This window comes from Microtus oregoni, unplaced genomic scaffold (genome assembly GCF_018167655.1).
Source record: "Microtus oregoni isolate MIOR12 unplaced genomic scaffold, Mior012 000114F_ref0000099, whole genome shotgun sequence".
NCBI lineage: Eukaryota > Metazoa > Chordata > Mammalia > Rodentia > Cricetidae > Microtus > Microtus oregoni.
This window is the reverse complement of record NW_024544743.1, coordinates 273,605-291,220: the sequence shown is the minus strand read 5'-3', so window position 1 is coordinate 291,220 and position 17,616 is coordinate 273,605. Positions and strand designations below refer to the sequence as shown.

Below are 17,616 nucleotides of genomic sequence, written 5' to 3'. Positions count from 1 at the left end.
AGCTCGGTGGCATTGGTGACCTCTGTATACCATCACCATGTGTGTCTAAGGCCTACTTCTCACCCTGTCCTGTAGCTGAACCTGAGTGCCAGCTCCCCAGGGGGCTTCTGCCTCAAGCCAAAGCGGCATTTTGGGACCAGCTGCCTGAGCATTGGTGCCCTCGACCTACTTCTTTAATCCCAACCCTTTATGTTTGTTCCAGCCCAGTTCCATCCCCTACTGGGAAGGAGAAAGTAACCCAGGTTACGTCTGGGAAAAAGGTCTCTGGAGGTGAGGGCCTTGTTTCTTCAATCCGTCTTCTCTGCCAGCTCCCAAGCTGCCAGAAGGTGTTAGCCCTGGTCATATGTCCACTCATCACTGCTGATGGGGCCAGGCAGGCTTGGCCAGGCCTTCTTTGTACATGACTGGCTTGAGGGCTAAGTGAATCCACTTCCTCCATTTAACCTGCTCGTGGTCCCCCATTTGCCTTGTCGTGTTCATCAGTGTCTTCCTTGGGGCTAGCTCCTCAAATAGAAGCTATTGAGTCTGTACCCATGATATGCCCATTTTGTAGATGAGGAAATCGAGGACCAGGAATTCTATGTGGTGGAACAGGGATCAGAGGTGGGACTCTGAGGGCCTTCCTTGGCGTCTGGGGTGGTGTGGTAGAGAAAGGAATGAGTGAGTGTTGGGAATGACCCAGCCTGGGGAGAGGCTAGGGACGCATGGTCCCACTATGCTGGAGGGTCACCTGTGGACTGTTATCCCCAGACAGTTGAGGAGGAGGCTCTGATAAAGAATAATAATACCTGTAAGGATTTCCTCATCGAAGCCATGAAGTACCATCTACTACCCCTTGACCAAAGGCTCTTGATCAAGAACCCCAGGACCAAGCCCCGGACTCCGGTCAGCCTGCCCAAGGTAAGCCCCGGCCCAGCCTCTGCTGATACTCAGGACTGTCCAGGGGGAGAGGCCTTCCACTCTCTCTGCAGTTCTTTCTGGCTCAGGATTATGTTTGTGGCCCGAGAGATGGAGTCTGTTGGCTCCTCTTCAATTCGCCGGTACTTCTCTCTGCTTGCTTAGAGTCCCAAGGTGGCCACGGCAGCTTCAGGAGATCTGAGCATAAGGTGGCTCCCCCCCCCCCCATTTTACGTCCAAGAGAAGCAGGGGATTGGGCATGCTGCACAGTGGGGGTCAGGGCACTCCCAGTTTGGTGCCTTTCCTCATCCTGGGAACCCATATGAGGGACAGCTAGGACTGACAGACAGTGGAGCAGGGCTGGAAGCTGGGGAACTGAGAACCTGTGGACAGGAAGGTGCTAGGGGATCCTGAGGTTCAGAGTTGTCAGTGGGGGTGCCGAGTGCTTGGTGCTCTCTCTCTCTCTGGTCTGCATGTTTCTCATCTGTGGGATGAGGGAGGTGGGACAGGTGGTCCCTAGAGTCCCTAGGCTTGTCAGTAACATATTGATGAGGTGGGGTGGGTGGGTGAGTGGGGGTGGGGTGGGGGATGGTCTCAGTCAACCAGCAGGGAAGGGAGGCAGGAATGAATCACTTTAGCCACAGACTACACAGCAGGGTGTTACAAGGAAAATGTTTAGACTCCTACTCCATGATCCCCCTCCTCCTCTTCTCAGCTAACTCCTGGCTCTCCTTGCCTGCTGCTAACACTAACCCAGCTAACTGCTAACATTGCCCAACACTAATTACTTGGCTTCTCTGAAATTGGCAGCCCCCACCATCCCACCGCAGCCCCCATCCTTCTGGACCACGAAGGATATGGTAGATGCAGTGTCAGCTGGTACAAAGCAGCTCGGTCTTTATGAAGTTCTTGTCGTAGTCAAGGTTACCATGGCTGTGATGAAACACCATGACCAACTACAGTGTGGGGAGGAAGAGGTTTGTTTGACTTACACTTCCACAGCTCTGTGCGTCACTGAAGGGAGTTAGGATAGGAGCTCAAACAGGACAGGGACTTGGAGGTGGGATCTGATGCAGAAGCCATGGAGGGGTGCTGCTTACAGGCTTGCTCCTCATGGCTTGCTCAGACTGCTTTCCTACAGCAGCCAGGACCCAGGACTTCCAGTCCAGGAATGACATCACCCACAATGGGCTGCGTTCTCCTCCCCCAATCACTAATTCAGAGAATGCCCTACAGGCTTGCCTACAGCCCAGTCTTATAGACGCATTTTCTCAACGGAGGGTCCCTCCTCTCAGATGACTTCAACTGTGTCAAGGTGACATTAGACTAGCCAGCGTGGCTGTGTTTTATGTAAAAGTCTCCACAACCCTGAACACTGGTCCCTACAGAGCCCGAGGTTAGCAGAAGTTGGATGACTTGTCCAAGTGTCAGCCCAGCCAGTGTGGTGGCCATCCTCCCCCACAGCTGTTCTCTGAACCACCCCTACTCCTGTGAAAACCTGAGTGTGCGTTTGCTGGCTGCTCCTGCCACCCCACGTCCACATAGAAGGTGCAAGAACAGGGTTAGAGACTTGGTCTCTCTGGTCATCTGCCTTACAGTCCCTCAATGTCTTTTGTTTTGTTGAAACATTAAACTGAAACTTATTTTATTATATCTGATTACTCTCTCTCTCCCCTCTCCCCCACCTCTCTGTGTCTGTGCGTGTGCGTGTGTGTGTGTGTGTGTGTATGTGTACATCTGGTGGGATTCCATTCTCCTCTCCCCACCTCTCTGTGTCTGTGTGTGTGCATGCGTGTGTGTGTGTGCACAACTGGTGGGAGTCCGTTCTCCTCTCCCCACCTCTCTGTGTCTCTGTGTGTGTGTGTGCATGTGTGCCCGTGTGTGTGTGTGTGTGTGTGTGTACATATGGTGGGAGTCTGTTCTCCCTTCCACAATGTGGGACCCTGGGGTTGAACTCCTGTTGTTAAACTTGGAGGCAAGTACTTTGACCCACTGAGCCATCTTGCTGCCCCATCCTGTATTTTTTTTTTTGTTTTTGTTTTTGTTTTTTTGAGACAGGGTTTCTCTGTAGCTTGGTGACTGTCCCGGAACTAGCTCTTGTAGACCAGGCTGGCCTCGAACTCCCAGAGATCCGCCTGCCTCTGCCTCCCGAGTACTGGGATTAAAGGCGTGCGCCACCACCGCCCGGCCATCCTGTATTTTTTAAATGGAGAAATGTACATTTCCTGAATTACACAAATATAAACTTACTTCAGCTTAGTAAGAATACACACAGCTAGGAGCGTGGAAGCCACCTGGATTCCCTCCACTGCGGCCACTGCTCTGCCAAGTTTTCTTTTCAGAAATATTTCTGATCATTTATTAATGAATAACTGAAAATGTACATTTTTATGTCTGTGGGATCTTCTGTATGGACTGAGCTATGTTTCTCTGCCCTCTGCTTAACTAAATGCTGCAAACTGCGTCTCTGGCACGTGTGAACGAAGCCAGCGTTTGAACTGTAATGGGTACATGTGTTTTGTTTATGTCTGTACCACGTGTACCTCACAACTCTCCACTGATAGTCTGTGAAGCAATATCTGTGTTAAATATTTCTTTATTAAATGACGTATTTTTGTCTGTGTCTCTTTGATCTTGAGCGATATTAATCTCGGTTTTATGTCATTTTTATTTGTATTTCTTTTTGGGGGAACTGTCTGTTTATGCCCTTTGTTCCTGTCCCTAACAGATTGCTTTATTTCACTGGTAGCTCTTAAGGGCCTTTTCTATATTAAAAGCATCAGGCCTTGGTATGTGCATAGTTTTAGTTTGAGGTTTTAAGCTCTTCATGGTATTTTCTCCCAGCCCATGCTTGTCTTTTTGTTTTCTCAGTAGTATCTTTGGAAGAGTGGAATTCATAAAAATTAGCTATTTCAGTTGACAAGAAAAATTGTATATGTTTATCATATACATTGTGATTTAAAATATTTTAAAGTATGTGTACATTATAGAATGGCAAAACTGAGTAAAAACCAACATGTATTATGACCACATATGCTTATTTTTTTTTTGTGGTGAGAACATTCAAATTTTACCCTTACTGATTTTCAACAATGTAACATTTTATTAACTGTGGGCACCACGCTGTAGAACAGAACTCTGGAATTAGCCTTTCTACATGAAACAGAAGCTTTGTACCCTTTAATTAACGGCTCCCCAGCCACCTTCCCTCCCCCCGCCTGTTGTAATGGCTGCAACTCTGTCTCTGAGTTAGCCTGCTTTGGACTCTGCGTGCAGGTGAGAGCTGTCCTTCTGTCTGTCCTTCTGTGCCTGGGTTATCCTAGTGCTAGGCCCTCTGACTTCAAACATGTTGCAAATGACGAGGTTTCCTTCTTCTCCCAGGCTGAATACTATCCTGCCACATTGTGTCCCGTTTTCTGTTTGTCTTGTCATGGTACAGGCTGAGGCCACCCCGGACACGGCTGTAGTCCTCACCATAGTGACAGTGTCTTCTTGACAAGCTGGCTTCACGCTCCTTGGATACATATGTGGCAGTGTGATTGCTGGATCATATGTCGGAGCTATTTTTAACTTTCTGTGGAGCCTCCACACTGTCTCCCAAAGTATGCTCTGAATAGCAGGTGCCAACAGTTTCAAATTCTTTCTGTGGTGGTTTATTTTGAGTTTAAGCTGAAAACAAACAGCTCTTCCCCAAACTTTCACTTTTTTCCCCCTGTAAGTTGGAACCTATACATTTAAATCTATGGCTCTTTCTCAGAGTATCAAAAAATATGTTATATGAAGTAAGGATCAGGTTTCATTTATTCTGATAAGAATATGTTCATGCCACAGGTTGGGGGGACCCTCCCCCCTCAGTCCTTGCCCCTTTAGCTGTACACTTGGCCTGTTTCTGTGTTTATACTCTGCGTCTTGTGTGCTCTGTCTGCCCTGTGTGAGTCATGTGACCTCTCTCGTGGACCATAAGTCCCGAGGTCCCACTGATGCCTCAGTTTTGTTCTTGGCCGTGGTGTCTGCTAATTTCAGAGTCGGCTCCTTTTCACCGGGGTCGATGCAGGAATTATCTGGGTCTGCCATGCGTCTGTCCCTGTTTACTGGCTCGGTGGCTTCTCTCAGTGATGTTTTCTCTTGTCCACGCATGGCTTTTGCTTGCTTGTTGTCAGTTTTATTTATGGGTATTTTGTTCTCTTTCTTTTGGCAGTACTGGGAGTAGCCTAGGGCCTCACACAAGCAGTGTGCTTAGGAGACTTAGTGCCGATCCTTCATACCACAATATCTTCCTTCTGAGATCTGACTTTTGTTAGTTTCTCAACCGTGCATGGAAATACAGTTGATGGGGAAGGATATTTAATGACTGTGTTGGTGATGTAAATGTTTGTCTGTAAAGAACAGGGATGTTGGCTTTGGGAGCACGTGTGCACCCAGGGTTGAGGCTTTGCCAACTATTTAGGGTTCCCTTCTGCAGTGTGCACTCTTCACTAAGCTGTATGTTTGGTGCAGCAGGCATTTCTGCTGGTGTCCTTGGCACACGGCCCAGATCCTGGCACAGAGTGGCCGATAGTGAAGGTTCTCGTGAATGATAGATATTTTCTTTTTAAAAAGAAGTCATGGTATGGGATCTAGCACTGACCTCTTTTTCCGCCTCTCATTTGTTTCCCCTGCCTTCACTGCCCAGACACGTGTTTTTGCACAGGTGCAGTAAGGACGCGCACCCCACATTATAGAAATTCGGCACAGCCCACAAAACCATTCAACCCTGAGGGAACCTAGCCACCATTCCTGGGAGACTAGAAGACACTTAGATGAAATAAACAGATCTCAGACTCCAGTCTGCTCTCGGCTGTCAGCTGTCATGTGGAAATCAATTCATTCAGTGCCCTTCCACAGTGGCCCAGCACGGGGTAGGTTGCAGATGTGCACAGAGAGTAGCTGTCTGCTCTTCAAGAGACTCCCAGGTAAAGGGAGGGGAGACAGATGTGCAGGACAGTTATGTTATCCAAGTGCCATAATAAAGGAATGCCCAAGATGCTCTAGTACCATGGAGTAGAAGAAGAGGAATTTATTTATTTATTTCTGTGCTGGTACCCAGGCTGAGTGCTCAGAGTTAATGCAGACTGTCTATGGAGCTCATGTCTGGACACTGGCTCCCACTCTCTGATGGCGACTTAGAATGATGGGTACTTTATATCTTACTTCTTTCTGGGTCACTGTCCTGATGGCACAAAGTGTCCACGATGACACAGAATATTGCTTGTATGGCAGTTGCTAGGCAGCCTCTCCGTGTTTTCTGCTGAGCATGAAGCATTCGTTATCTTATTTGGTCTTTGCAATGAGTCTGGATGCTGGTGGAGAACACCGAGATTCCGTAGGGTTGGGTGACTGTCCATGGCAGCACGAGGGCTGACAGTCCCTCTAGTGGGTCTCAGTTACCGAGCGAAGGTGCTCAGTGCTGGGCTAGGCGCTCCGGTTTCTGTGCAGAGAGTTTTCACTGTCCTAAGCCATCCATTTTGAAGATAGGGAAAGCTGACTCTAAAGATACGTCGCCGACTCCCCATGGATTTATGCGTTATCTGTTTCCATATTCCTTGATGCCTCAACACAACAAATATCGAGTGTCTTTCAGCTTCTGTGGGCAGGTGTCCCAGGGGGATGTGCAGGCTCTGGTCTCTCGTAAAGCCAAGCCGGAGGTCATGGCGACAGCCATCCAAAGGCTCGTCTGGGGAAGACCCCACTCACACAGCCATTGGCAGACTTGGTTTCTTGCCTCCTAGGCCTCGGTGCAAGGTAGCTTGCTTCTCCAGTGAGGGGCTCTACCACATGGAAGTGAGGGGGCATACTTCAGACAGAGGCCTTGGCTTGCTGCACCCCATGGCAGTACCACCACCCCATCCCTCCTGCTACTTTCTTTGGTAGACATAAATCCCTAAGATAGCACACACAATAAGAGCAGGGGACTTGCAGAAGGGTCAGAATATGTCTGCCCTTTTGTCTGCCCAGTGGATGGTTGGGCTGAGATTTAAGCCGAGGGAGAGTAGCTCCAAACCGCTCTATGGCATGGCCCCTATGCTCTTTCACCTTAGTCCTCTGTGGGAAGACTCCTGAATTCTGCCCTCTGGGAAACTCTCTGAGATGGCAAGGGAATTTGCGAATGACTGAGGACACAGGAGATCCTTGGGCTACCCGGAGTTCCTCCGAGGGCAGACTGGCTTGGGCTGTCAGAATTTCAGCTCAGACAGGCTTCTGATATACCAAACTTGGAGAAACGGAGTGATGGAGAGGGATTCACACTCTCCCTGCACTTCCCAGCAATGGCTCTGTCTGCTAGCCACGTCCTGAAAGGAATAGAACTCCTGGAGACAGCTGCAGAGGGTGGCAGGAGAGTGTTCCTGAGCTGGGGACAGGAGATCATCCTGACACCCTCCAGCAGGAACAGCGAATGGCATGTTCTTGGCTCCCATACCTTTGGCGCCCAGCACACTCCCTGAGGCTGGGTTGCTATGGACAACCAGAGGCTGTCTCTCAGTCTCAGAGCCTGTCTGCATTGCCCAACTCCACAGATGGCAGCAGAAAAAAAATATCAGCCACTAGGAGGTGCAAAGGAGACCTTCGGAAATGTGCTGAGCGTGAGACTTTGCTGTGACTCTGAAAGATGCCCCCGTCCACCCCCTTTTGAAATGTTACAGAAGCCATGCAGGATGGACGAGGGCAGCCTGCTCCTGAATTGAACTGTCCTGCTCTCAGATAAAAGCTGTTAGAAGCAGAGGCTGCTGGCAGGTGGTTAGGGTGACCTCACACCTGGCCCACATCCCTTGATTGGCACTGCCTCTCTTCCATCTTATTCCATGCCCCATCAAACACCCTGGGATCCTGAGAGCCCTCACCATGACCCCTGGGTGCCCATGTACCTCCCTCTCTCATTCAAGGCTCGTGTGTATTTCTTTTCTACGTTTTCAGTTGTCTCTTGTAGCAAAGTCTCCAGGCAGCAATGATGAAACGCGGTGTTTACTTATCAATACTGCTGGCTGTTCCCTAAGCCTTGGAAGACAAGCATGACATCCTTAGGCCTACAGACACTGTGAGAGAAACAGCCCAGTTTTCAGATAATGAAAACGAGGCCTAGCAAGGCGGAAAGGCTTGCCTGTGGTCCACAGCTGACTAGTGATGGGCTCATAGCTGAGCCGAGATGTGTCTGACCCCAACGCCCGTTGGCTCTCCAATCTTTTACTCTCTCTCTCTGGGCCTCATTCTCACGCGGTCTGCCTGTCAGACCCCTATTGCTTCTGCATCTTGCCGTCAGCTCTTGCCAGGGACACCTGTTGCTTAGGAACCTGCATGGACCAGTCTTCTACTCTACTGGACACACTTCCTTCGGATGAATGTTTTGGTGTTAGCCCTGCGGCCCCACGCACCAGGGTAAGAGAGACTCGCTTCCTGCCCTGGCCCGAGGGACCGACTGGCTGGGCCTGCCTTCCGCCCAGCTCAACTGTCATGGAAGAGAGTTTGGACACACTCTACTCTTACCCCATGAAGAAAGTGTGCACAGCCCAGGTTCCTCTGACCTGAGTGGATATTCCCTGTGGCCAGGGTTAGAGTCTTGATCCGTACATGGGCTGGAAAGCTTGGTCCTGTTTGCCAGTTGCTCCAGTGTGTTCTTTCCTGTTGTGATCCTCCTGGAGGCAGGATGGCAGGGGCGAACAAGCATCGCATGGTTTTTAAAACTCATTATGTTGGCCGTTCACCTTCTAAGAAACCAGGCTAAGAAACTGCACTAAAATAAATGGCCCTTTGACCTTCCATAGTGGTAGTATTCTCCTTGGGAGGTTCCTAATAACCATCCCTTTGGTGGTGGAGTTCAGCTTGTCCATGTTCAATCAACCAGAACTCTCCAGCGAGCAGAACTGTACCTTCACCATAGTGACAACTGAGACCTGGGATCAGGACCCCTGGGCACCTGCAAGTCTTTCAAGTACATCACAGTTTTTAGGATTACACGCTGGTCAGTGAGCGTTATTGTTAGCCTAGAACCTGCTCTTCAACTCCTTACGAGTCCTGCATCCCCATCCTTACCCAGGCTCATCCCATGGACAGAATGAGATGGCATGTGGCTGCAGTTTCACAAGGCTGAGGCAGGAGGATTGCTTGAGTCTAAGAGTTTGGGGCTAACCTAGACGACAGTGAGATACTTAAGGCATGTTTTAGGGAGGTTCATGGGCACATAGTCTTTAGAGTCGCCTTGGAGGAGGGAGTTGGCCTTGTCTGGAGTTTGCCAAGAAGCTGAGTTCATTAACATTAACATCCCCTACCTACCATGCAACCCCATGGACTGCCCATGACTGCCATTTAAACAAGATGCGGTGGGAAGAGATGTATAATCTAACTTTTCTCTGCAAAGGGTGCTGCTGTCTCCAAACTGAGGACTCTAAGCTGAGGCTTGCAGGAGAGGGGCATGAAGGCTTGGTCTGGGAGCACAGCAGTGAGGCCCGTGTCCTGGTCTGGGAGCACAGCAGTGAGGCCCGTGTCCTGGTCTGGGAGCACCGCAGTGAGGCCCGTGTCCTGGTCTGGGAGCACCACAGTGAGGCCCGTGTCCTGGTCTGGGAGCACAGCAGTGAGGCCCATGTCCTGGTCTGGGAGCACCACAGTGAGGCCCGTGTCCTGGTCTGGGAGCACAGCAGTGAGGCCCGTGTCCTGGTCTGGGAGCACAGCAGTGAGGCCCGTGTCCTGGTCTGGGAGCACCACAGTGAGGCCAGGCCTGTGTCTTTTGGTTTGCTTTGGAAGGGATTAGAGGTCAGTGACTCCTGATCTTGAAGAGTTTGTGACCTATATTTGGGTCAAAGACCCTGTGAACCAGTTCTAACGAGCAGTGACCAATGACACGGGCAGCAGGGAGTCAGTGTCACACCTGACAATGTGTAATGCTTGTCGTAGGGCATTTCCTGTCCCTGAGGTTTGCACTCCTGTCAAGGCACATGGCCGCATTGACGAGCCCTCCTCTCTCCAGTAACACGCCGTGAGGCAGTAAAAAGCACTGTGATAGTTCAGCGTGGCAGACATTGTTAACGGCGTGCCATCAAGAAATTCCCACAGGCCAGGGGTCAAAACTGTACTTCTCACTGCCTGAGTTCTGTAGAGCAGGGCCTTGGCATCTCCCGGGCTGTTTTGCAAACAGATCCTCAGACAAATCCTGGACTTGCTAAATGGGAAATGGGGTGGGGCCCAGCAGTTTGTGTGAGGACTGGCAGGTGGATAAGACAGGCTTCGGGTTGTGCTCAACCCTGTGGCTTACGTTGGCTAGCGGAGACGTCCACACGTCCCCACCTCTTAAGAAGGGTGTGCAAGTGCCAGGAAGGGGTACTATCATGATGGGGGCAGTGCGGGTTTGCCCAAGTTTATCAAAATATCCAGGCTACTGTTATCATTGCCATTTTGACTCTTATTTATTTAATAGCATGAACAATGGCTTGAGAGCGTGGATTCCACGAGTCAGTACAGTTCATTAACTCAGCGAGAACATGGCTTTCCTTTGGTTTGACCACACCCTGCAGCTGAAATACATATGAATTGCTATTCAAAATATACGCCCAAATATGTATAACCAGAACAAATATTTCATAAACCAATACCCTGGCTGTGTATTTTCTGTGCTGTTCAATTTGATGTGTTCTGGTCACAGCCCACTGAATTGGTTTCTGTGACTCCTGAATGAAGGGCAGCATGCAGGGGGCAGCGTTGACGGTGAGGAGAAGCCATGGCAGCCTCCCCTCTGGGTCAGGTGGCCTTGGGTTCCCCTGCCTGCTCTGCCTCCCCTTGCTGAGTGACCTCTGGCTGTTTACATGTGTTTTCTGAACTTTTTTACATCCCTCATCTGTCAATCACTGACAAGCAAATGACAACACACTTCGTGTGCCTGGCTGTGCCAGCTACGACCTCCCCCTGGAGGGGAATGAAAGCCCTTTGAACACCGGTTTCCAGAGCTGTCAGTCACCTAACTCGATAACTGCCATGAAGCAGTGCTTAAAAAATATTATTTTTTCTTTACACAGGTACTGGGTACCCTCTGCAGTCCAGATACTCAGAAAAACTTATGAGTAATATAGTATCCTAAAAATGTACCCAGAATCTGGGCTTCCCACCCCAAATATATTTGTTTGCCTCAATGTAAAAATCATGCTCCTCTGCCTCCATCTTGTGCGTACTGAGATTGTATTAGATGCATTCCTTATTGCGGCATCACCCAGAGAGGGCGTGTTTGCAAAGTGTGGGCCTATCTGTGGTGCTTGGCTGTCTTTCCTTGAATATGTAACCGCCCTCAGTGACTAGGGCAGCATCTTTCTGTGTGTAACTCTGCAAATTGGCAGGCAGTGCGTGGATGGGCCACAGATCTGTCATCCACTCCCGCGCGTGCTGGGCAGACCTAGTTAACTTGTGCTTGTCTTTCTGGAGGTCATGATTGTGGTTGGTGGCCAGGCGCCTAAGGCGATCCGCAGCGTGGAGTGTTATGACTTTGAGGAGGGCCGCTGGGACCAGATAGCTGAGCTTCCTTCCAGGAGATGCAGAGCAGGTAAGCGGCCCCAGCCCCCTGCCACACCTGGGCTCCAAGCAGGCTCTCCTCAGCTGCTCTCTGCCTTGTGCGGCTCCTTCTGCAGACTCCCCGCCCCTCCCACCAGCAGGTGTGCACAGCACATTGCAACTGCTTACTCTGAGCTCAGTTCTTACATGCTTGTGGGTTTAAGCCAATTCATGAGTTTACTCAAACCAGGCTAGAGAAACAAATAGGAGAAGAAATTGGAGTCCCATAGTTCCTCGCAGATACCTAGAGCTAGAGGTGGCCTTCCATTGGGAGTCGGTTGTAAGCCCATCTTGCTTCCTTGACGTCAGACATCAGCTTGGGCAGGCGGCCCTCTTCCTGACCCTCATGCTTTGTTTCCTCCCGGCTCAGGTGTGGTGTTCATGGCTGGCCACGTATATGCCGTGGGCGGCTTTAACGGTTCTCTGCGGGTGCGGACGGTGGATGTATATGACGGCGTGAAGGACCAGTGGACGTCCATTGCCAGCATGCAGGAGCGCCGGAGCACGCTGGGTGCAGCCGTGCTCAATGACCTCCTCTACGCAGTTGGAGGCTTTGACGGCAGCACCGGTAGGTCCAGGGAGGGTTGCCGTACTCTCTTCTCGGGGCGGTTTTGCTTTGCTCGGTCAGTTCTTGGGCTAGCCTCCGGCATTTGCAGCAATGCTCCAGGCATGAACCCATTGGAATCAGTGAGCTCTTCTTCACTGTCAGGAGATACTGGCGTAATCTTCACAGAAAAGATACCTTGTGACTTACAGCGGTGCAGGTTCAAGTCCACAGACTGTGTGGACCTGTGGTGAGGCCGTTCACCATGGTACAGTGTGGGCTCATGAAACTGCTCACATCACTAGCCAGGAAGCAACAGGAAGGCCTCAAGGGTCACCCCAGTGGCTAAGGACCCTCCCCCAATGGTCCCACCACTTCCGCTGCACCACTACCCAAGGGCAAGACTTCAGCGTAAACGTGGGCCTCTAGGGCCTTCAGTATCCAAACTCCTAACTGCTGTCCGCCAGAAGCAAGCCTTCTTGTGGACCGAGTCCGTATCTGCTCCATGATATGGTAGGTTCTGAGGAGGTCCACACTCAGAAGGGCCCCCTCTCATCTCTCCCGTGCCTAGTAGCCTGTTTCCTCAGAGGATCAGACAGAGAAAGGGAGAGTGTCCTGCTGGAAGAGCCTCAGGAGTCTAGACTGAGCACCTTACTGGCTTAAGGGGAAGGCACCTGGCTCTGAGCAGGCACAGTTGCCTGATTGGCCACTGCTCTTTCTATTGCCCCCAGAGGGCACCTTCCTCCCAGATTTTATCTCCCTTCAAAATGTCAACCTGGGGTCTGGAGAGAGCACCCACTGCCTTTCCCTAGAACACAGGTTCTTTTCCAAGCGTCCATGTGGCAGGCGGCTTACAGCTGTGTATAACCTTGCGTCAGCTGCAGGGCAACTGATGCCCTCTTCTGGCCTCCTTCTGTATGTGGTGCACAGACAGACGTGGAGGCAAACACCCATACACATTCAGCCTGAACTGTTAGTGGGTTGTGACTTTGGAGAGACATTGTTATCTGTACTGACGTGGTCAGGCGGATAACCGAAGATGGCGACCCAAACTACCATGATAGTCTTTGGCCCCAGGGAGGGAAAAGCTGAATTTATTTATTTATCAAACACCTCTCTGAAGGCTCTTCAGTGAGTGTGGTCTAGGATGGGCACTGGGGATTATTTCGGCAGGACTTGCTTACGGTGCCTGTGAAGGGGGTTTTGTTGTATCCAGAGAGGAAACACAGAGTCCAGGGGCCACTTTCCCAGCTTGGTCTGACTGTACATGGATACTGGGGCCAAATTCTCTAAGCTCCTCTTGGCTTTCCCCATGATAACCTTAGAGCGGTTATAACGCCAGATAGGGCATTTGTGTCCTTGGTAGCAAGAAGCAGGAAGGGGTCACCTTGTATCAGAAATGAGAAAGCCATCCCAGAAATTCCCCCCAGATTTCTACTTAGGGATCAATGACGCATTGCTGCAGGGGATCTTGGGAGGTACATTTTTAGCCATCCAGCTTGTAAAGTGGGAGAAGATGTGGGAAAAGGGATTCGGACTGGTGCCCAGTGAAACATCCTTGGGCATTTACTTGGGATCGAAGGTTCCATTCTGTAAGTTTAATGTGTGCATCTATAACACACTTCAGATGTACCCCTTGCTGTCACCAGATTCCCGATATGTCATACCTTGGTGGTCAGTGGTCGCCTTATGTAGCCTGAGGAGTTACCATAGCCACATGATAGGCAGAGGCGTACCAGGCTGAACTCGAGTCTGTAGTCCCGGCTTGGACCCTTCCTGGCCTCACTGTTCCTTATAGAGTAGGGTGAGGCCCACGGCTGTAGGAATTTCATGATTCTCTTCTCCCTAGGTCTGGCGTCAGTAGAAGCCTACAGCTACAAGACCAATGAGTGGTTCTTCGTGGCCCCAATGAACACACGGCGGAGCAGCGTGGGAGTAGGTGTTGTGGAGGGTAAGGAGGCAGCAGAAGGTGGTGGCTGATCCTGCCCTAACCTGTGGGTCTTGTCCTGAGTCCAGCATTGTGCTTGAAGCTGCTTCTATTGTGGCTCCATTATCCAGGTCACTGGTCTGAGTTTGGTCCCACTGTCTCCAGTTAACAGATAAGGAGGGCTGGGACTCAAGAGGGCTAAAAGGGTTCAGGAGGTCAGGAGAGAAAGCAGAGATGCCAGGGAGAGTGATACCTGTCCTTTGGTCACCTGTCAGTATCTTTGCTAATAGTGGGGGATGGGAAGGAAGTAGGGAGCCCAGAGTCAACATATAAAGTCAGGTGCACATATAAAGCAAGGGTCTGAGTTAGTTATGCTTGTTAATTCCCTGCTCACCTTCATGTGTTGCATGCTAACAGGGCAATGGGGAAGGCAGGCTACTTTTCTTCAGGTCTGACACATCTCAGGTCTCAGGATAGACTTGGTGTAGGGTGTGGCTCAGGTGTGAGGGAGTGGTGAGACCCGAGGCCTGACCAGACAATACTCAGAAGTCTATAAAACATCTTCCTCTTCCTTATTCTCCCAAACCCTCTGGAAGACCATAGGTCTCAACTGGCAAAGCAGTCCTGGTGAGGGCCGATGAAACACTTGTATTATGACAGTCAACAGCAGAGCAGGCCTCAACCCAGGTCTTTTGACTCCTAATCTAGATCAGGAAACCATCCTCAAATGCTGATGGGTGCTCATGTGTGAGCTCAGTACCAATGCGGAGAGTATGAGTTGATTAAAAGTGTTAGAGATGATGGACCAATAAAGATTTATTAGTCTGCACTGATGTCTGCTCATCCAGATATGCATGGATGCTTCATGTGCACCCATGAAGGCATACACACATACACCAACACACATATACATGCACACGCATACACAGGTACACATGTGTACACATGGACATATGCACACATGAGCCTAACATGCAGTGAGGTGGTGTCTTAGTTTGTTTTCTGTGGCTCTGCTAAAACACTGGCCACAAACAACTTGGGGAAGGAAGGGTTTATTTGGCTTATAGGTCACAGTCCACCATCAAGGAAAGTCAAAGCAGGAACCCAAGGCAAGAAACTGAAGCTGAGACCATGGAGGGGAGCTGCTTACTGGCTTGCTCTCCATGGCACGCTCAGGTACCACCTTCCCAGGGACGGCACTACCCATGGTGGGCTGGGCCCTCCTGCCTCAGTTTGCCATCAAGGAAGTGATCCACAGACATGCCTATAGGCCAGTCTGAAGGAGGCAGTTCTTCAGCTGAGGATCCCTCTTTCAAGCTGATGAAAACTGACTAGCGTAGATGATGACTGCCTTTTCTCCCAGCGTTTCTCAGCCTGTACACTGTTATTAGTTTGAAATTTTCACTTGAAGGTATATTATCCCAGCATAGCCATCTTGGCGAGGGCAGGATCCTGTCCCTCTCAGGAGGAACTGCTTCTCAAGGTCTCATTCTCTTGGTGGGACCGAAACTGACCCGCCAGCCAGATCCAAGAGCTCTGTCGGTCACTTTCTCCTTTCCCTTCTTGTTCTTTAGCCAGGAACATCAAACAATTGACCAGAGGTTAAAAATAGCAGGCCCTCGGGAATGCTCTCCAGGAGAGACCTTGAGTGGCCCTTTGCTTTAGCTGGGACAAGGTTGAAGGTCAGAGGAGGTGCCTTGATGGTGGAGATTTAAAATACTGCTGGGGACCAGGGCTTTTGCCGCTGTGCCTGCTTGCGGAAGTGCAGTTCAATAGCTGGCCCTGCAGGTGTAGCTCTGTTGGCTGTGGGCTGCCTCAGGGCAGCAGAAAGTGTTTCTAAGAATGTGGAGGAGAAACTGGAGTGGGTTGTGCCTCACAAGGGTTTGAAGATTCAGCTCTCTCCTCCATCTTGTTACCTCACTACCAAGATTACACAGTCTGAGTGACCCCTAAGAATTTCAGGATAATTTACTACTCACTGCCTGGAAGAACCACTCATAAGACAAGGTACAGTGTGGGCTGGAGTGTAGACGGATTTGCTCAACAGAGGAGATGGCGTGTTACAGAGATGGGACCACACGAACCAGCACACAGTGTCACTGGCCTGGGACCATAGGAGCCAGTGCAGTGTCGCTTGCTCGGGACCACACAAGGCAGCACACAGTGTCAGTGGACCAGGACCACAGCAGCCAGTGCACAGTGTCTGTGGACCAGGACCACAGCAGCCAGTGCACAGTGTCAGTGGACCAGGACCACAGCAGCCAGTGCACAGTGTCTGTGGACCAGGACCACAGCAGCCAGTGCACAGTGTCTGTGGACCAGGACCATAGCAGCCAGTGCACAGTGTCAGTGGCCCGGGAACACCAGAGCCAACACAGTGTCAGTGGCCCCAGACTACCTGAGCCAGCACACAGTGTCAGCCGCTGGGAACCACCAGAGCCAGCACAGTGTCTGTGGCCTGGACTCTGGAGAGGTTAGTGAGTGTATTTCTTTGTCAGCTTTGACTTTGTGGGGGAGGGGCTGTGGATGAGATCTTTGTGAGAAAGGTCAATTGAAAAGACTCAGAGAAAAGATCCTGCGATAGCGGGATCGCTGGACCAATAGCCCTGATGCTACGGCATCATTTGGACCTGAGGAGCTAACAGCATAATCATGGATTTTTGAATCTTAGTTGTACCTACCGTATTAGGGACTGATATATTGACCCCCAAATCCTTGATTGAGTAATTCTGTTAAATAGATTTGCCCGTGTCTGTGTTTATTTACCCTGAAGCTAGTGTCATGGTGTCCTGTAGATCTGATGTCCATAGAAGAACTAGGGCCTCTCTCCTGTCTCCTATTGAGATTTAAGCCTCATGTGTTTGAATCCTTGTTCTCACATAGGTCAGATTTTCCCCTTCCTGTTTGTACCCCACTTCTATCCTCCAGCCTCAGCTGGGAATGACTCTCCCACAAGAGCTTAATGTTATCTTATTTTTATTTAAAAATAGTTGATAAGGGCTGGAGAGGTGGCTCAGTGGTTAAGAGCACTGACTGATCTCCCAGAGGACCTGTGTTCAGTTCCCAGCATGCACATGGCAGCTCATCCCTGCCTGTTCCAGGGGATCTGGCGCCCTCACAGACATGCAGGCAAAACTCCAATGCACATTTAAAAAGTAATTGATGATGCTTTGGGGTTCTGATATGGCTCAGAGAACAGAGGTGACTGGAGAAAGATCCCCGCTTCTTCTCCCAGAGTGCACAGAACCCTTCTTTTGCCCGCGCTACCTGCCAGAGTTTCTGGAGGTGTGACCAAGGCTGGGCTCAGATTCTCACAAAAGAATATTCTCCCATATTCTTCTTGCTTGTCATTGTGAGCCTAGAGCCAGACAGTTGGGTGTGTGGTCATGACTGAGAGCCTTATAGCTTCTAGCACGGCATGCTTTAACCTAGTTCTCCAAGCGAGACTCCTTTGAACCTCAGTGATGCCAGGCGAGTCTTCTTTTTAGAAAGAGCTTCAGCATCGCTTCTCAGTGTCTCAGGGCTTCAGAGCAGAGAGAAGGTAGGAACGTGAGGGAGATACGCGCCGTGTTTGGAGAATAAGCTGGGTCCACCGAGAGCTCTGAATGAGGCGAAGGTACCTCAGTGGGTTAAACACGGAGCGCCAGCCGAGCTGCTGCTCCAAGTCAGTGCCACCGCCACCATC

General features: G+C 50.5%; 1 protein-coding gene across 3 annotated transcripts in view; it reads left to right on the top strand.

Moving 5' to 3' along the window:
- The window catches only part of LOC121443906 (kelch-like protein 3), a 115,510-nt gene that overhangs the window by 82,579 nt on the left and 15,315 nt on the right, over positions 1–17,616 (top strand). For 2 of the 3 annotated variants that reach the window (XM_041645663.1, XM_041645664.1), the window contains exons 8-11: positions 751–900; positions 11,335–11,452; positions 11,831–12,028; positions 13,854–13,955. In XM_041645663.1, coding sequence (XP_041501597.1) covers positions 751–900; positions 11,335–11,452; positions 11,831–12,028; positions 13,854–13,955 — 568 coding nt within the window. The remainder of the gene's footprint in view (positions 1–750; positions 901–11,334; positions 11,453–11,830; positions 12,029–13,853; positions 13,956–17,616) is intronic. The other variant, XM_041645665.1, reaches the window with a different exon arrangement.